The sequence below is a fragment of the Gossypium hirsutum genome, chromosome A13, assembly GCF_007990345.1.
Source record: "Gossypium hirsutum isolate 1008001.06 chromosome A13, Gossypium_hirsutum_v2.1, whole genome shotgun sequence".
Classification (NCBI taxonomy): domain Eukaryota; kingdom Viridiplantae; phylum Streptophyta; class Magnoliopsida; order Malvales; family Malvaceae; genus Gossypium; species Gossypium hirsutum.
In genome coordinates, this window is record NC_053436.1 from 4171709 (window position 1) to 4192583 (window position 20875).

The window sequence follows — 20875 nt, forward strand, 5'->3', positions numbered from 1 at the left end:
CATGTGCAAATTTTCTTATTGAAGTTATGGCATAAGTATGACACAAATAATATATGTTATTTTGTGTCATAAAATGTTTAGTAATAGAATAACAAAAAGGAAGAAAAGGAGGGTTTTTGTTCATTCTTGTTCATGAAAGCTGAAAATAGAAGAGAAATGAGAGGAAAAGAGCTCTTGAATGTTCGGTCACTTGGGGAAGAAAAATCCAAGGTAAGTTCATGGTAGTTTGCTTCTATCTTGATGTTCATGAGTTCTTCTTGATTCTACCCTAACTCATGAAGCATATTTTGATTTTTGGTTATGTTGTGAGCATTCGGTCATGAATTAAAATGAAGGAAATGATTGTTGTTTCATGTCCTTTTGATGAAAAATTGAAGATAGGTGAAGTTGAGCCAAGCAAATGAGCATGCATGTGCCTTAGATGCTAAGGGAAAAATCGGCTAACATGTTGTGCTTTAAAATGATAAAATGAAGATTATGCTTAAGTAAAATTATAGATATGTGATGATTGATTGGTGATATGCATGTTTAAATAACATGCATGCAAGGTATGTGTGAAAGAGTGATTTGGTAATAAATCTGTTTGGGACAGCAGCAGTAACTTGATTTTGGAAAATCACCATAAATTGTGGGAGATGAGTTAGAAGCTGAATAAATTATTTAATTAAAGCTTAATAAGTCTAGTTTCTTATAAAATAAACCGTGTAAGCAAAAGAATTTCCAATAATGAGATATTTGAAGTGACGTGGGACAAGGTCAGAATGACTTCTAGATCCTCTATTCTGTCTTTATAAGATCATTATAAATTGTACAAAAATGTTCATAAGATGAAATTTATATGCTTAGACTCCTTAATAAGTCTAGGTTCAAATGAAAGAAACGAGAACATATTTTGAATTCTGTACAATGAGAAATTTGATTCCTAGTGAGGAGTGGTCAGATTAGTCAAACAGTGAAACATGGGAAACTTTAAGAAAAATCTGGTATTGATTGGCCAAACCAAAAATTCTTAAAATTTTATGGATGAAAGATATATGAGTCTATCTTCAGGGAAAATTAACGGCACTTGATTTGGAGTTTCGTAGCTCCAGTTATAAATGATTTAGTGACTGTTGCTCAGGAAGACAGCTTGCAGTGAAATTATGATTATGTGGTAAACATTGACAAAAATTTGTTAATGAGTTGCTTATTGATTTCTTATAAGCTTACTATGATCAGTAGGTGTGAAAGTCGAATATATATATGTATATATTATATTTTGAAAGTGATGCTCGAATAGTCGAATAATGACTAGTTTAAAATCTTTGAATTTAAGCTCAAGAGCATAGAGGGGCAAAATTCGGATAAGGGAAAAGAGAAAGTAATCGAATAGCCGTTGTAATCGTTCGGCAACATTCAAGGTAAGTTCTTAAGTGTTTAAGCTTGATTCCTTTTTATATGCCCAAGAGTTAAATTAATATGGAAAAGGGAATGTAAATTTTATTTAGTTAATGTGCCGAATATGTAATAATTTAAGGCTATAAGCCGATTATGGCTATTATGCTTAAGTTGAATTGGATTTGGAAATTTGATGCACTAAATGAGTGTTACAATGAATAAACTGTGCCATATATGTGCTGGTGGAGATATCACGATTTGTGATTATTAAATACCTAAAGGAAACCATGATGTGTATAAAATTATTATTATTAGTCCTTTGTGGTAGCCGAATATGGCTTGGCACTAAAGTGATTAAATGTGAACTTCGATGAGGTAAACTATTAAAAGTGTGGTGCTATAAGACTATGGGCTAATACGATATGTGGATTCGTTCCGTAAAGTAAATTATTAAGGTATGTGATATGTACTTATGCATGTTAAATTGATTGGAATTGAATCATGAATGTGAATTGCGAAGCATAGGTAAAAATGCCTATGACATATATGTGAGTAAGGGTAAAACCATCGTAAATTATCGATAAGGATGGGCTATGTGCAGAACCGTCTTATAATTGCTAATTTGAAAGGTTGTGTGTGAATCAGTAAGCAATATGTATATATTAGATGAATCGTGACCTTTTGGTTCTACTTGAATTAAGTTGTGCGATAAATAATTTATGTATATGACTTATAGTCGAATGGTCACTATGGGTTAAGTTTGAATGGTGAAATGGATATGTGATATTTATGAATGACTTTTGAACCGAAATGTAAACGATGGTGTTCATATGGAGCTTATACCCGAATGTTGCAAATGACTACGAATGTGATATGTTGAATGAGATGTATTAATATATGATTAAATATGCATGATATTTGATGTGTATTCGGGTTAAATCCCGCAGGCTTCGTGCTGGTATTATATCCGGGATAAATCCCACAGGCCTAGTGCTGGTATTATATTCAGGCCTTCGTGCCTAACAGACTTAGTGCCGGTGATGTGTATTCGGGCCTTCGTGCCTAGCAGGCTTAGTGCCGGTGATGTGTATTCGGGCCTTCGTGCCTAGCAGGCTTCGTGCCGGTGATGTGTATTCGGGCCTTTGTGCCTAGCAGGCGTAATGCCGGTGAAATGATATGTTATGTGAATTCGGTGTTCCTTGTAAGATAAGGGTTTAGCCGAATGTTAAAGATGAAATGACAGTGTATTGTATCATGCTTATATGGCCTAATGGCAAGTATAACATGTTGGTAAAAATGCAATATGGTTTTATAATCGAATGATAAGTTTGAAATGAACGTGAGTGAAATGTTATGCATAAGCTATCAAATGCTAAGTGTGAAAATGAGATGAAAGAAAAGTGTTTGAGATGTATAATTATATACGTTCGAATGATGTTAGTACTTAATTGATATGAATATGTTATATGGAACTTGTTGACTTGATTATTCGGGCCTTTGAGCTTAGCAAACTATAATGCCGGTGAGATACTATTCGGGCCTTCGAGCCTAGCAGGCTATAATGCCGGTGAACTGATATCGGGCCTCGAGCCTAACCGGCGAAATGCCGGTGATTTGAGAAAAGTCCATGACTAAGGTACCTCGTGTTAGGTTGACAAATGAATACATTCAGTACGTTAAGTGGGCCAGGTACGTATTATGTACTCATATGTGAGTTTGATCTGCAATGAATCATAAGCGTGCATTGTGATACATATGTGAATAAATGTTATAACTATATCTATGATCATGATACACCGGGTCAGGGTGTGAAAGTATGTGAACGTATTCGATTTAATTATGTTATACGAATTCAGATTAAGTGTGATAAGAATGCTGAACGTGCATTATGTGTTTGTGTGTATTCGGCCAGATGGCAATATACCTAGAATATGGTCACTTAAGAAATTGAATAATCGAAGTATAATTGCGTTTATTTGTTTGCATTGCTTAAGACTTACTAAGCTTATGAAAGCTTACTCCGTTGTTACATTCCTCTGTTTTATAGATTGTTGACTTCGGTTACCTGCTCAGGTTGGAGTTCGCTGGAGATATTATCACACTGTCGAGCTCACACTATTGGTGTAAGTAAATCCTAGTATTTCGAGTCTATGGCATGAATAAGGTTTTAATGTTGAGTATGTGATATTATAATTTAGCCAAAGGTGTTGGCTAGTGATGTTTTGGGCCTCATAAGCCCATATATGGGACAGATTGCATGTGAAAAGAAAAGTTTTAAATTGATTGAAATTTTTCGACACTATTTTTGTGTGATTGACTGAGTTTAAGTCGGGCAACACCTTGAACCCTGTTCCGGCGAGGGATACGGGTGAAGGGTGTTACAGATTGAAACACCTTATCCTATAAAATAGATGGAGTTTAATAAGGTTTAAAAAAACTTATTCTAAAATAAAATAAAAGAAGTCTAGTTCTATATGGATTTTACTTTTATTTTATTTTCCATCGTATTTTATTTAAATAAGAATTTGGGTCACTTAATTCTAACAGTTTCCAACAAAATCTGTTGAATACAGTTGATAAGAGTTGAATGAGAAGACCTTGAGAATATTTCTTTAATGAACTGAATAACATTAATGTTGTCCATCTGAATTAACACTTTATCCCATTACTTGTTACGAAGAACAACTAAGCTATCTAGAATACCCATAATTCAATATTGAATACAGTTACTAAATGTTTAAGTTTGTGATATAAATTTATATAATATATTAATTTTAAACATGAAATATAACTTTAAATAGGAATTAAAAAACAACTAAATTTTATATTATGAAATGTCTTTAATATATTTGATTGATATTTGAATTTTTCATAATTAATTAAAGTAGTTTTATTATTTTAATGATAACGTCAAGTCTCCAAAAGTACACAATGTTCAATAAGGCAGTTATTTAAAAATTATAATACATAGAATATTTTATTAAAAGTACTTTAAAAATATTTTTTATTTACATAGGGAAATAATTTGTTCCTAAAAAAATAAATATGAAATGGGTTCTATGTTGTTATTTTTATTATGTAAAACTCATGTAAGGGAAAAAATTTTAAAAGATTCAAATATCAGCATCAAATTATTTAGGTTTAAGGGTCTCAAAAACCCTCAAAATTTTTCAAAAAAGTAATTAAACCCTGCTCTTATTAAAAATTAGAAAAAAATAAATAATGATAAATAATAAATTTTAGAAAATTTATTAAATTTTAATAAGAATATAAAAAATTTAAATTTATTAAAAATTAGAATTTTTTTATAAAAATCGTAAAAAATAAAAAAATTGTAAAATTTTATAAAAATTATAAAAAAAATTTGATGACCTCTAGTTTTTTTTTAAATTAAAGTAATCACGTGTCGCAACACAATGTTGTGACAAAAAATGATTGAAAAAATCAATAGAAGTTATAGAAAAATTATAAAATGCTTATTTTGGTGCAAGAATTTTTATAAAAAAATTTACGAAATTTATATTTCTTTACATTTTGTATAATTTTCTTACGACTTTATAAAATTTTATATTTTTTATATTTCTATAATCTTTTACTATTTTTATAAAATTTTACAATTTTTTATATTTTTTACATTTTTATATTTTTTTCTAATTTTTAATAAAATAGGGGCTTAATTGCTTTTTTTTAAAAGTTTAAGGGTCTTTTTGATACATTTTGAAAGTTCAAATACCCAATTGAGTGCAAAAAAAAATTAGGAGCTTAATTGCTTTTTTTTAAAAAGGTTTGAGGGCCTTTTTGATACATTTTGAAAGTTCAAGTCTCCAAATGAGTGCAAAAAAAAAAGTAGGGGCTTAATTGCATTTTTTCAAAAATTGTGAGGGCTTTTTGCACCCTTAATCCAATTATTTATATATATTATTTGTAATTGTGATAAGAATACTTAAAAATTCATATTTATGTTTTTTTATCAAATTTTATTATAATGTAATTTTAAATTTTTGTCTAAACTTATTTTTCGAGTTTATATTTTTATTCAAATTCTCTCATTTTTTAACAAATCTCTGAACTTAAATAGATAAAAACAGATAAATTCAACCATGATTTTTCTAAGTAGTTAAAATGATAAAAACGTTTGCTTAGTTTTTGGTTGTGGTTGGGAATACAAAAGGATTATTGTTTTTGCTTTACGAAGAGAGAAGGTTTATCCTCTTATAGTAATCATACAAATGTTATGGTATATGATTGTCTCCATTCCATGGGTTTATTTTTTACTCAATGACTCTGCCTTAGAGTAACTTCAAAGCTTCACATAGCTTCTCCAAAAGCATGAATTGACCTAATCGGGGCGAACCACCGGCTTAAAAAATAAAGGATTTGAATTAAAAAATTTAAGTTTGAAAAATAAATTTAGATAAAAAATAAGAGTAAAATGAATTAGATCTCGAGTAATATTTTTTTTTATACCTATATTTGTTTTTTATATATATGTGTTAATTTTCATGGAACCCAAACTAAAAAAACATAAAAAAAAAGTAATTATATATATTTATTTTGCTAATTCAACTATAACTAAATAAACCTTACTTAGAGATTTGATAAACCTTATTTTTTTACCAAAATTATATTTCGAGCAGAATTGGATGGTTTGATCCATGACGGGTGTAACCAGAACCCAAGGACAGGGCAATGGTTAAATTATTATAGAAAGGTACAAACTAGCCTGCAAAGGGATAAAAGTTTGTATATCTTTTGGGGAGGTACAAAACCTGGAAGCTCCATCAATTATTCATGCTTTAAGTGTGGTGTATGCAAAGCAAAACTCATAAATTTTAAATTTATAATTCCAAATAGTTGTACAAAACTTTGGTACTATCCTTTTTTTTTCCCCTTAAATATTAGATTGTTGATCAGCAGACACGTACTAAAGCCAACTAACTCATATTTTAATTTGTCTTTTGCTTGAATTAATGTAATAAATCATTTTAAAAAAGGAAAAAGAAAGCTTGAAACATTTATTTATTTTTAATAATTGATAAATAAATTAAATATATTTCTATATTCAACTTTTAATTCAAGCAGAACATCAAAATCTACCGACAATAACTGCAACTAGTGGTTCATGTTTTGACTATGCTTTAATTATTATTTTAAATATTGACTAATATTATAAGCTGAGTGTAACGGCTTTAAGTTAGACAAATAAAGGAAGAAGGAATCCGTCCACGTCCAATTTTGCCCCATGTCATGTCAAATTCTAATAATTACTAATTCAATATTACAGTGGAACAGAAAAGAATTTTATGAAATAAAGATATTATCATATCTTCAGAGATAAACTTAGAGGTTGGTAGAGACTTTAACTCTCTTAAAATAATGTTTTTAAGTTCTTTGAGATTTTTAAAAATTTAAATTAATTAAAAATAAAATTATATTTTATCTCTTAAAAATAATAAAAATTTAATTTAATCTTTTAAAAATTATAAAGATAGAGGCTATTAAAATGGTGAAATTATATTTTTACTATCGTAAAAATTACAATTTAATTTCGGCCCCTAAAAAAATTCTTGACTTCACCCTTGCATATGTCTTGTATCTTTTACCAATTATTTAATATTATTTTAGTATTTTTTTCTTTGTTATTGACATGTTATTTTGATAATTTTTTTAACTTGAACTCTCAATCTTAGACCCTAAATCTTAAATTTTGAATGTAAACTCTAAAGCTTAGGGTCCATAGTCCATGATCCAAGGTGTAGGATATAGAATTTTAAGATCTAGAATTTAATATTTTAAATTTAAGATCCAAAGTTTATGATTTAAGATTTTGGGTCCATGTTAGAAATTTAAATTAAGTTTTTTAAACAAAAACTTATTCAATATTTGAGAAAATTGAGGTAAAACATTAATTAAAAAAATTGGAGTTAAAAAGCAAAAACAGAAAGACCTACTTCGATTTTTTTGGGGTTGATGTTGACAATAATTCTACAATAAATGAAAAAAACAGCTAGAGGGTGCTAAAATTTGAGCATTCATGGCAAAGCTTTGAGGTGAGGGCGGCGCTGCCTATCTCAGCACCACGTATCTTTGCTTGTACGAATTAATGAAATATGTTTTTTTTATATAATACTTTAATTATTTATAAATACTTTTTTTACTCTTAAATAAAAAAATAACGTGCTTTAACATATTTGAATTTATTGATAATAATATTAATATTAATTAAATTAAGACCTAATTAACTTAATAAAATGTATTTTAATTTGTCATGATGTTGTTTATTTAAATATTTAAATATATTAATTTAATTATATGAAAAGTGGTAATTAAAGGGGATGGCCGGAAACATGGAAATTCAAATTTGGTATAAGCTAGGTTAGTTGGCCTACTCTGTTTTGTTTTCGTTTTCTCTCACTCTTAAAGCCCTCGTCAAAAGGGAAGCATTTCAGTTCATATATGAAAATTAAAATGGAAATTAGACTCGTGAATTAAGTCTGAATTAAACCAATCATTTTAAATTTAAGCTATTTATTTTAAATTTTAATAATTTAGATTAATTAGTCTTGGACGTGGACCTTGAAGTATTAGTTTTGCATCTTCATGACTAGATCGACTTATATTAAGATTAATTGTTAATGATTAATCGAGTTTGATAAATTTACCCTCCAAAACAAGGAATTTTGATCTTGAGGGAATAATATCAACCACCTAATACCCATCCAAGCCATTTATTATGGTTTTTTCTTACCCATTTTTTTATATAATTTTATTTAATATACTTGTTAGCCTAGTATTATAAATTGTATTGTTATTTTTGCCTACGTATATAGGATATTATTGAATAATTATATTAAATTCACATCATTTTAGGTCTTTTCAGAGCATGAATGAAGCCAAGGGACTAAGTAACTCATTTACGTCTTGCTAAAAATAGATAAATTCCATATTTAATTCTCCATAAAATTTATAATTTAATTAAATCCCATTCAACATGAAAATTTAGCTTCCAGAGAAAAAAAAAACCTTTTTAAATTTATCTCGATCTCCTAATGTAAAATTTTTAGTTTCATTCTTATTTTAGGGTTAAATCATTTTAAGCACGCTACTTTCAATTCAAGTAATTTTAAGTTCGAATTATTCATTATTTAAATTTTTTTAATTTAAATTGTTGACATTTTATAATCACATTGAATCAGATCAACCGATCGAAATTGAATTTAAATTAATCAATTCAAAAAAAATTAAAAGCTTCACCAGAACAAAAACAATACAATTAAAAGCATATAATAAATATACATAACAAATACAAATATTTATCGATTACCTACAATATAAAATCCAACTAATACAATATACAATAGATGAAACATCGAAATAATCCAAAAAAAGGAATAAAACATACAAAGGTAGATATGTGTATGAAGTGAATTATGTGTCAGAGAATATGTTTTAAAGGTGTGTTTAATATTGCTATTAAAAAGTATTTTTGATATAAAAAATATTACTAAATAAGTTATTTTTGAGAGAAAAAGTATTTTTTTCAAATAAAAACATTTCTCAAAAATACTTTTTTATTTTCTCTAAAAGATTTTTTTTTTTGAGAAATATTACTAAATTAAAGCTAAATCCGTTAAAAAAAACAGAGTTCACATGTAGTGAAGCGTAGGTTAGGTATTATAAGGTTAAATTTGTGTTGGCGATCGACATTAACATCACTGTCATGGAAACAGTATTATAGTTTAGTCAAAGATACTACGGAGCAGGGACCTGAATAAGAGGCATGCATTTCTCTGTGTCCCTGTTTTTTTTTTTGGTTAATTGGGGTTTTGTCTTTTCTTTCTTTCTTTTATTTTTAAATAAAATTAACAACTTGATACATACAATAATAAATATAATATGCATCCCATGTTCTTATTTTCCTTTTTTTTTTCTTTTTAAATTAGGAGGAAGGATTCATTGAATTGTAAAGGTAGGCACGAAGTTGTAAAGGAGATTTATCATATCTAAGTTTCCGAAGCTGACTATTTCAGCACTGAGTTTGTGTAAGTGGTCTTAAAATAAATGTATTTGCTAAATTTTCTTTTTCTTTTTTTATAAACTAATTAACATTAGAATTTTTTTTATTATGCCCACGCCGTTAATGTTGATTTAATTTTTTAAATAATTTTTTATATTGTTGAATCTTAACTTGATTGATATGAATATTGTTGTTAATGTAAAAAAAAATGTGAATTCTAGAAAGTTAATGTGTATTGTCTTTTTTATTTATGTGTAATTCTAGGCATTGTGTAGAAAGAAACTTGAATAAATTCGAATCTAGTTGACTTTTGCAATTTGAATAACATATTGGTATGAATACCCTTTTGGTTTTTGTCAAGTTTGAAAATGAACAAACTGATCTCTTCCTCAACAAAAACTACAAAAAATTCAAAATATTTATAGAAATTTAAAAAATTCTAAAAAAATAAAGAAAGGTAAAAAAATAAAATTTTTTGTATAATAATAATTTTGGAAACTTAAAAAAGTTAATTAATGATTTTAGTTTATTATACTAAAATATTTTTTTATTATTTTGCTTTGAATTTTTTTTCCAAACATATATAGTTTCAATTTTATGTGTTCCAATATGGAATTAGTTATATTGTAACAATATTTTAATTTGACATGTTTAATTTTTTAATTTAACTCAAACATTTCACTCGATTCGAAAAAAATCAAATCGAGTTAGGATGATAAAATAGGACTCGTCAACTTGATTAATTTGAATTTTTTCACTCGATTTGATCGAAAGCTCATCTCTAAAGAGGATAATACGCTTCAGCGCCATGAATGCAACAATACATTTGTCAATCGAGCTAAGACTCAATTGGTTGTAGTTGTAATATTTATATTGGTTGAATTCGATTCATTTTGGATTCAAAGTTTAATCTTTTATGTTTATAATTTTTTCTCCTTAAAAATTATATAATGTTTATTTTTCCTGTTAATTGAGTTTTTTATTAAAAATAATTAATTTTTTATTTTTTAACCTAAACACTGATTAAAATGAAATAAATATATATTTTTAAAAAATTATGAATTTTTATAATTTTTAAAATAAATAATATTATGTCAACATGAAATTCGTTGAACCGTGGTGTTAATATTATTAAAAAGTTAATGTTTTTAAAAAAATTATTTTTGAAAAATATACATATTTTTTAAAGTTTTAAACAAAACCTGTCAGTAAATAAATGTAAACAAGTAGATGCTCCTAAATAAAATCTCTAATTTTAAAATTTGTTGGAGGAGAAAATTGTGGTTAAAAAACTTTATCCCCATTTTCTGGTAAAAGTAAAAAATAAAATACTGAACTCAATTGCTGTTATATAAGACAGCATCTTTTATTGTTTAGAAATATTAAAAAAAAATACAAAATTGGGTGATCCCAAGGAAAAAAATAGTACTCTCTTTATCTTCAATAAAATATTTGAAGTGAGATCCAACTTTAATATTTAATTTATCAATTGCAACTTGAAATGGAAGAGTTGGATTATTCATAAAATCTATAAAAGGACTGAAACTGAAAAAAAATGAAGGGATTAAAATTTGAAAATTTGAAAAGTATAGGGACCAAAGTGCAGGGTTACAGCGAGCTTAAACCCCAAAACAAATTGGCTTGGGCAAAAGTGTTTGACTTAAGGGAAACAAAGGACGTCAGAAATGCCAACTACTTGCCTAAATGAAGCCAATGGTGGAGTCCCCCACATGAACTCATCGCCAGTAATGTAACTTCCCCCCCCCCCCTTAAACCCTTACAGTGACACTGATTCACATAAAAATTGCCAACAAAAATAAACAAACAAAAGCATGTGAAACCCCTCAAGACAATGAAATTAAAGGAAGATCAATGATAGGGGGCAGTGCAGTATTTTTCTTTAAAGCGTTGCTTAGCTGGCTTTGGAGGGCTGGCCGGAGTTCAGACAAAAAAAAAGGGTACCGGCGCCGTACCTGGCTCTGTTTTCTGATTAAAATCACGGAGCCACCAGTTTAAACTTTACCACTGGTTCATGGCTGTTAATCAGTTATTAAGCTTTTTTTTTACCTTAATTAAATGAAAAGTGCCAACCAATTAAGTTTTTGACCGGCCTCCCTATTATCTTTCCAGAATTATTGATTAAGATTAGTACTTTTTTATTTATTTACTACAATTTTTTAAAAACATTTCATGCTTTCCTTTCTCTCTCTCTTACTCCCCTTTTGTCAACTGAAGAAACTGAAGGATTTAGAGAGAGAGAGAAAAAAGTAGGTAGAGAGAGAAAAGAGGGTCAGCCAAGAAGAAGAAGAGAAGTTGATACAGATTGGGTTAACAGCAGTTTTGAAAGAAAAAAAAAGAGCTTTGGTGCATCAAGGTAAGAGCTTTTTATTTTTGGGGAAAAAAAATTCCTTGTTGGGGCTTGAGTCTTCAACAAAAGGGAAGAAAGTGGCTATTTTTTTCTCTTCTAAAGTGTTTTTTTTTCTTTTTTAATGTCAAATTTTCATTACATGTAAATGATAAGGTTTATATGATTGGGGTTAGACTCCATGAGCCATGGTGGATCAGCGTAGCATAGGAGTAGCTTTGTTATATCTCTTGTTGTTGATGTTACTTGAGTCTACATTGGAGCAACAAGTGCAACAGCGTCTGAGTTCACGCATTGAGTTCACAGCTTTATTTGAACTCAGGTCCTCTTTGGGGCTTAGAAGCAGGGATTGGCCTAGAAAAGTTGACCCTTGTACCAGTTGGAACGGTATAAGATGTGAAAATGGTAGTGTCACTTCCATTAACATTTCTGGGTTTAGAAGAACGAGGGTTGGCAAACGAAACCCGCAGTTTGATGTCAATTCTCTGGCGAATTTTACACGCTTGGTTTCGTTTAATGCCTCTGAATTCTTGCTTCCTGGTCCTATCCCTGATTGGTTTGGCCAAAGGCTGTTGACATTGCAAGTGTTGGATCTCAGGTCTTGTAATGTTTCAGGTGTTATACCTTTGAGTATTGATAATTTGACTAATTTAACTACTCTGTATTTGTCGGATAATAGGCTCACCGGGCAAATTCCTTCGACTTTGGGTCGATTGTTAAGCCTTTTGGTTCTTGATCTTTCGAAGAATTCACTTACTGGATCTATTCCATCATCACTTGTATCGCTAAGGAATTTAACAAGTCTTGACATTTCCTTGAATAACTTAACGGGGTCGATTCCTCCCGGCGTTGGATCCCTTTTGAAGCTACAAATTCTGAATCTTTCGAGCAATAGATTAACGTCTTCAATACCTGCACAACTTGGTGACCTTGATAGCCTGGTTGACCTTGATCTCAGCAGCAATGGTTTGTCAGGGTCAGTGCCACGAGATCTTAGAGGGTTAAGAAATTTGCAGACAATGGACTTCGGGAACAATGGCCTCCAAGGTTCTCTTCCGGTCGCGTTGTTCCCTTCTCCAAGTCAGTTGCGGATTATAGTTCTGAGAAATAATAGTTTCAGTGGCGACCTTCCTGAAGTATTATGGTCACTACCTGAGTTGAACTTGCTCGATATCTCTCACAATAATTTCACAGGGATGCTGCCTAATTCTACTTTGAATGATAATGCCACTGCTGCAGTACTTAACATTTCCCAGAACAAGTTTTATGGAGGTCTCACCACTGTTCTTCGAAGGTTTATCTCTACTGATTTGTCTGGAAACTATTTTGAAGGCAGGGTTCCAGACTATGCGCATGACAATGCATTTCTCAGTACTAACTGTCTCCAAGGTGTGTCAAGCCAGAGGACTTTAACAGAGTGTGTATCATTCTATGCTGAGAGGGGCCTGAGTTTCGATAATTTCGGGCCTCCAAATTCAACAGAACCCCCTGCACCTGAAAGTCGAAGGAGCAACAGAAGGATAATTATACTGGCTGCAGTTTTAGGAGGAGCAGGGCTTGTTGTGCTACTAATGTTGTTGCTATTGGTGGTTCTATGTTTCCGTAAAAGGAGCACAAGGAATCATAGAGGGATCGATGTGGGAGCAATTCCTGCTAGAGAAACATCTCCTTCGCCACTAGTAGAAATTAATTTTTCGAGCCTAGGTGATTTATTTACCTATCAGCAACTTCTTGAAGCCACTGGTTATCTTAATGATGCAAACCTCATCAAGCATGGTCATTCTGGTGATCTCTTCAAAGGTATCTTAGAAGGCGGGCTTCCTGTTGTCATCAAAAGGATTGATTTGCAGTCAATTAAAAAGGATGCGTACCTTTCAGAACTGGAGTTCTTTAGTAAAGTTTCACATCCACGAGTTGTTCCCTTATTGGGACATTGTTTAGAGAGAGAACATGAAAAATTCTTGGTTTATAAATATATGCCAAATGGGGACTTGTCAAGTTCCTTGTACAGGAAAAGAGTTCAGAGGATGATAGTTTACAGTCATTAGATTGGATAACAAGATTGAAAATTGCTATAGGAGCTGCAGAAAGCCTATCTTTTCTGCATCATGAATGCACACCACCCCTTGTCCACAGGTATTTTGCACCTTTCCATTTTTATGCTTAAACTGCCTTCACTTGCACGATTCTTTTCTCATGCATATCGTAACTTCTCATAAGCTGGCATGTAGAGAAATTTACTGGAAAAACTGCCTCAAATATGTCTTTTTTTCATTTGGGTGTGCAAATGATTAGCTTATGTACTCTGTATAAAAACTCGCGGTGACATGTTTTCTTTTGTTATTGAAGAGATGTTCAAGCTAGCAGTATACTTCTTGATGATAAATTTGAAGTGAGATTGGGGAGCTTGAGCGAGGTCTGCGCTCATGAAGGTGATGGTCATCAAAATAGAATCACAAAATTACTGCGGTTGCCACAGTGAGTATTCTGCAGAATTGTATTATATACATAGATGAACATTGTAGCTCACATAAGACGTTTGTTCAACGGTTTATTGCATATTGACTGTTACGTATTCAATTTTTAGTCAGTTTCCCGATACATTCGGCTTTTTTAATGTTCGTTAGTCTCTTGGGTGTTGTGGTTTGGCATGTGTATTTTGTAGTTTAAGAAGTGCAGAAAAGTGTTGTCAGCCGCCTTTTAATTCAAATATTTATCGATTTTTTCCCCATGGTTTCCTTCACTTATTTATGGATAAAACTGGATTTTGCAGTATTGCTTCTTTTAGTTGTCATGAGTTCTAGTAGATAAAGACTCATTTAGGTTTCTCTCATAAAATCAACTTTCTTTTTACCAGAATGAAGTTGAGGATTTAATGTGTATGGTTTTCACATGGAGAATCTAATTCAACAGTGTTGTACTTCTACATTGTTCTATGTTTTAGCTACAAACAATGGAACGGACTAATAGGACATCGGATTATAAAATATGAACTTTGAGACACTTAAGTCCATCTGTGATTTGCTTCATTCTAGTTCTGGTGCATATTTTTCCTTGACGGAAGCATGTTTCCTTGACTCAAAGGGATTAACCCGAGATCAGGTTTTAATGTCTGATGCAGTAGAGTGCTGCAGTTTACATGTTAAATAAAAATGTTATATATTGATACGAATCTACAATATGAAGCAATGCCAGGCCCATATGCATCAACATTCTTTGAAAATCGAGTAGTAATTAGCAAATAGCATGTCTCTTTTTTGATCTTATTGCTGTTTCAAACAAAATGTTTGAGTTGTATTTCATGGTTTTTTATGCTTGTTATATCGGTAAAGGTTGTCTTACAGTTTTTTCTTTGTTGCATGCAGGTCATCTGAACAAGGTTCTTTAGGTATGTAAACATTTCGTTTGTAAAATTCACGCTTATTTTAGATCTCATTGTTATATATCCTGCTTTGCACTATAGGTCCTACATGTTCATTACATGCCCTCAGCCATTTTTAGTAATTAGCAACCATTGTCATTCGAGATTCACATTCGGCAAGCATTGTACCTGAAAATTCAACTTCGCTTCCTTCCCCATATCCCCCCTTTTATTAGATCGGAAGCTTATTGCTGCAATATGCCTACTCATTTAGACTTAACAAATAAATAAATTCTAATTCTAGGACAGATAAAATGTTGCCAGTAAATTTGCTTGAGAGCATAGAATTGACAGTAAAACATTTTTCTTCAAATCCGAAATCTTTTTCTGAAATTTCCTTTTTTATTTGTAAAATATGCAGGTTCATCTACAGCAATCTGCGCCTACGATGTTTACTGCTTCGGGAAAGTTTTACTTGGGTTGGTAACAGGTAAGCTGGAGATCAGTTCATCTAGTGATACCGAGATAAAGGAATGGTTAGAGCAAACACTACAATGCATAAGTATATATGATAAGGAACTTGTGACCAAAATTTTGGACCCGTCTCTTCTTGTGGACGACGATCTATTGGAGGAAGTCTGGGCCATGGCCATTGTTGCGAGGTCTTGTCTCAATCCAAAGCCTTCTAGACGGCCCCCAATGAGATATATCCTAAAAGCTTTGGAAAATCCCTTAAGAGTGGTTAGGGAAGACAATACTGGAATGCTGCTCTTTTTGGTAGCTGGCGTCAAAGCTCTTTGGATGTAGCCGGTATTCCAGCAGCCTCCACTACTAGAGCTGATGGGGGAAGTAGTTTCAAACATTCAGGAACGACGGGTTCGCAGGGCAGTGCTCAGAATGGTGGAGGCGACCATTCATCTTCACGTAGGCGGCATTCAAAGGAGATATTCCCGGAACCACCTAAACCACAGCAAGATATAGAACGACAGGATCGTGACTAGTATAGAGGTTAATTCGTTCTCCAATTCTTTCTTAATAAGACAGCAGGCTTCCCATTCAAGTGCATTCTGGTCGGCAGATATTTTGCACTGGACTGGGAGGCTTTGAGGATGCACAAAACTTCTTTAGATGTTCATTAACTACTGAGTTTCGCGAATTCGAGTGTCGTGGACAGTGGTTTTAGTTTGTGACTGGATGGATATGGATAAAAGGGTCAGGGCAAAGAAAAAGGGGGGTGCCATTGACAAGTAGTAGGTCATATTTGTTTGACAGCTTGTTTCAGAATAAGAACAAGCTACAATTTTTATTTGTTTTTGTGTTTGTTGTCCTTTTGCGCAATGTAAATTGTAATTGTCCAGGATTCTTTCATTCATATCAGATTTTCAGCTATGCAGAAAAAAAATGAAAATCAGGGGAAAGAAGAAATTATACCGATTCTTTTTCTGTTAGGCATTTCTATGGAAATTATAGTACTAATTGAAAGGGTGGCAGTATTTGGTGCAAATCTTATTTTCTAGTCTATGATGGTGAAAAAGAACAGTATGAATCAGATAGATTAAGCGATGCAAGTGGGAAAAACACTACATATTTGAGTTTTGTGGATGGATAAAACAGGATTGGGAGAGCTTTTCTTCATTTAGGGGTCCAATCAAACCCAGGTTGGCTCTAAGTTTCAATGTAACCCAATATAACTACGGTTCATCGAGAGTTTCAAATAAAAAAAAGAAGGCAAAGCAATGAAATTTCTACACGAAAAAGAACAAAAGGAAGAGAGGTTCCATCGAGTATTGTCGAGGAAGAAAATAACATTGAGACTACATTCTCTCACTTAAAAGTTTAATCTGAGTTAACTCTAAATTTAATCAAGAATAGCTAATTGAGTCTTAAGTTCGATTGGCATAGGTTTTGTTGTCAATATAAGAGGATGTGAATTTAAGTGTACTAAAGCGCATTATCTTCTAGGTATTGTGTAAAATAAAAACAGATTATGATAAAAAATGTATCGAGATTATTCAAAAGAAAAATTAACTAATCTAATTCTGTTGGGGTCAGTTAATAATTTTTAAAATTTTCAATTATCAGTTAATTTAGTTCGAAATCAGATAATTAACTAAATTAATCGAAATAAATAATAAATAATAACTAATTTATATATTATATATTATATTTTTACAGTTAATAACCAAATCATTTGAACACCATTAGTAATAGACATTGCGAATAGACAATGGAAAAGGAAAGGAAAAAAATATAAAAAAGGTTCCACCGAGATTTGAACTCGGGTTACTGGATTCAGAGTCCAATGTCCTGACCACTAGACCATGGAACCTTGTTGTCTGACTTCTCAAAACTCCATTTTTAACACTATTTTAATGCAACGAAGCTATGACACCCGTCTACTAGTTTATCCATGAGCATTTCCCACCATTACCGAAAATGCTTACTTACACTCCTCCCTCTCTCAACCTCCACCTCCATCTCCACCGTTACCCTCATTCGACCACCATCTCCTCCTCCCTCCACCACCACCCTAACCATCCGACCACCACAGCACCTGACCCTGTCCTCCGTATTCATAACTCAAAAACCACTTCCTTCCTTCACCACCGCCAACCGGCCAGCACCACCACCAACGAAACAAAGAACCCACCCCAAGAATACGAAAATGACCACCACTGTCACCGAGATTCCGAAGGTAAACCCAAAACCCCACCACACATACTTCCACCTCAAGAGAAACAAAACATCCTAGAAATGTCCCTGGTCACCAAACGCGGCCCACAATTCCCAGGCTCCATTTACGCCAATTCTCTCCCTTCTCTCCAATCCGTAATCCAAACCCAAAACGAAGACGATGAGGATGATGAAGAGGTGATGATAAGACGGGCGCTTGATATTAGAAGGAAGGTAACAGTGGAGGTTTTCAAGGCAGCAATGAAGAAGGGAAAGTTTGGGATTACGTATTCGACGAATTTGGTTAATAGACTGCCGGATTTTATTGACCACGTGATGATCGAAGCCGCTGCGTTGAAAAGGTCCCCTGAGTTTAAGGATTCCACCTTTAATTTGCGTGCTAAGCTTGTTATTGATCACTCCAATGTTGTTCCTCTCGTAAGGTAAGACATTGCATTTGTTAGATCATGTTTTAAAGAAATAGAAATGATTAATGTATATCTATGTTGTATTACTTGTAATTGCTTAATTGTATAGGTGGCTGAAACACAATAACCTCTCATATCCCAAAATTGCAAAGCTGATATGCATGTCTAAAGGGAATCTTGACTCTATAAGACGGCTCGTTGAGTGGTTGAAGACGGTTTATGTGAAAGGAGAATTTCTGGGTGCAACGCTTTTGAAATCCGGAGACGATATTTTGCATCGTAGACTAGAAGAACTGGATGAGATTGTTGATTATTTGGAGAGTAATGGAGTTAGGAGGGACTGGATCGGTTTCGTTATTAGCCGATGTCCGAGGTTGTTGTCCTATAGTATGGAGGAAGTGAAAACGCGAGTCGATTTTTACTTGAATATGGGTATGAATGAGAATGATTTCGGGACAATGGTATTTGATTATCCGGGTGTACTTGGCTACTTCACTCTTGAAGAGATGAATCAAAAGGTCGCTGACTAATTTGCTTGCTCCTCTAACACGGCTCATCGATCACAATGCTATAGAATTTGCTTTTATTAAGTTTTGTTGGAGTAATTATTGTTATCTAGTCTGCATAATCATTAAGATATATGCTCTTGTTGGTCATCCAGGTTAATTATCTGAAAGAGTTTGGGCTCAGTACCGAAGATGTCGGGAAATTACTAGCTTTCAGGCCACAGTTGATGGGTTGCAGCATTGAAGAAAGATGGAAGCCGCTTGTTAAGTACTTATATTACCTCGGAATTTCTCGAGATGGAATGAGGAGAATGCTTACCATTAAACCAATGATTTTCTGTTTCAATTTCGAGACTACAATTGCACCAAAGGTTGTCATTGTTGTCACTTTACTTCCTAGATGTTGTACTATTTACCTAACATCTTTCCCGTTTCATTATCTTATATATTCCCATTGTGACCCTCTTTATATCTTAATGTGTACATTTAGATTATATGTCATGAAGTTAATGCTTCAGCTCACATGAACCAAAATCTTCTATATTGAATGTTTGTGATGTCATGCTGTATAATATGGATGCTGACATTGATTTGGTCATCATGTTTTCAGGTACAATTTTTCCGGGACATTGGTGTTCGAGAGGATGCCATCGGTAACATGCTTGTTAAGTTCCCTCCCTTACTAACCTACAGCCTGCACAAGAAAATTCAGCCAGTGGTTTGTTCTTTTTCTTTTGATTTACTCTCTAATAGCATTTTAATAGATTATATTTTTATTTTTGATGATAGTCTAAAAGATGTAATTCACACTCAGTTTTTTAAAATATAAATTCTACTTTCAGTTGGATCAAATGATTCAACTACACATTAAATATATTTGATTCTGCTTCTGGTATTATTGTTAGTGCTGTTTATGTTGGTATTCTACTGCCTATATGGTGTTTAAGATTTTAAGCCAAGCTAATATAGTCTTATCAATAACCCGGGAATATCATACAGGTCATATATTTGATGACCAAAGCTGGAGTTACAGAGAAGGATATCGGAAAGGTTGTAGCTTCGGGACCAGAGCTATTGGGTTGCAATATAGCAAAAACCCTTGAGGTTAATGTGAAGTATTTTCTTTCACTTGGCATACGAGTTAGACAGCTGGGTGAGATGATTGGCGATTTCCCTAAACTTCTTCGATACAAAGTAGATCTTCTGTATCCCAAGTATCAATACTTACGGAGAACGATGGTTCGCCCCTTGCAGGATGTCATTGAATTTCCCAGGTAAGCAAAATATTGTTTTATCTATTTCATTGAAAGTAGTTATGATCATAGTTATGTTTGTTGAGAGCAAGTTTCTAGGAGTTGATCTGAGATGTTCTTGAATCCTAATGGAACTCGAAAAGTGTTATTTCTCAAGCCATTTATCGAATTTATTATTTCTTAACCGGGAAGTCGTATTTAGAGTCTTCAACATAGTGAAAATTGAACAGGTTTTTCAGCTATTCTCTTGAAGAGCGAATAATTCCGAGGCACAAAATTATGGTGGAGAATCGGGTTAACTTCAAACTTCGCTACATGTTGGCGTGCACTGATGAAGAGTTCAACCAAAGGGTTGCAGATAAGGTTGAAAGGAGGCAGAGATTTGAATCCGGTCGCATGGATGATGCAGTGTCTGATTCTCAAATGGCCGAAGGTACCTTGGGTAAGGCGGCAAGTAGTAGCTTATCCAGCTGATGTAAATGCATTTTTCGGGTTCTAGTGGAAAGGGTTAAGTCGAGGACAGATGAGAAATGGGCATACCAGAAGTGAGGATTCTCTAGGGTTGTTGCCGGGAGCTTGAAAGACTCCATTAGGTCCTCACACCACTTTCGACATTTCTTAAAACCTCAATGACCTTCATTCATTTCTTGGATGTAAATACTAATGAAATTGATCTCCATTTCCCCCTTTAACCTAGGACCAAAGGGTTTGTGTATATTAGTGGGATTGTGTACTAGATCATGTGTATCTATTAAATATATGAAGACAATTATGAGCCTGAAATTTTCATGAAAGCTCATATTTATTACATTTATCATCTCAAGTTAGGGTAACAGTCGTAATACAATCACAGTGTAGAACTTACAAAGTAAAATTGCATTTGATAGAGAGGTGA

At 32.5% G+C, this 20875-nt stretch overlaps 1 protein-coding gene, 1 non-coding gene and 1 pseudogene across 3 annotated transcripts; 2 read left to right on the top strand and 1 right to left on the bottom strand.

Moving 5' to 3' along the window:
- The first annotated feature begins 11619 nt into the window (after window positions 1-11619).
- Window positions 11620-16602, top strand: LOC107952136 (probable LRR receptor-like serine/threonine-protein kinase At2g16250; annotated as a pseudogene). The gene is made up of 4 exons (XR_005907380.1): window positions 11620-13895; window positions 14109-14237; window positions 15125-15147; window positions 15542-16602. The product of XR_005907380.1 is annotated as a probable LRR receptor-like serine/threonine-protein kinase At2g16250 (transcript).
- Window positions 16603-17377: 775 nt separating this feature from the next.
- TRNAQ-CUG (transfer RNA glutamine (anticodon CUG)) lies at window positions 17378-17449 on the bottom strand. Its single transcript has one exon. It is a non-coding gene; the product is annotated as a tRNA-Gln (tRNA).
- On the top strand, window positions 17406-20788 carry LOC107952137 (transcription termination factor MTERF2, chloroplastic). Its single transcript, XM_016887415.2, has 6 exons — window positions 17406-18236; window positions 18331-18739; window positions 18883-19098; window positions 19338-19445; window positions 19727-20001; window positions 20211-20788. The coding sequence occupies exons 1-6, from the start codon at window positions 17557-17559 to the stop codon at window positions 20452-20454; spliced, it is 1932 nt and encodes a 643-aa protein (XP_016742904.2). The 5' UTR covers window positions 17406-17556; the 3' UTR covers window positions 20455-20788.
- The last annotated feature ends 87 nt before the right edge of the window (window positions 20789-20875 follow it).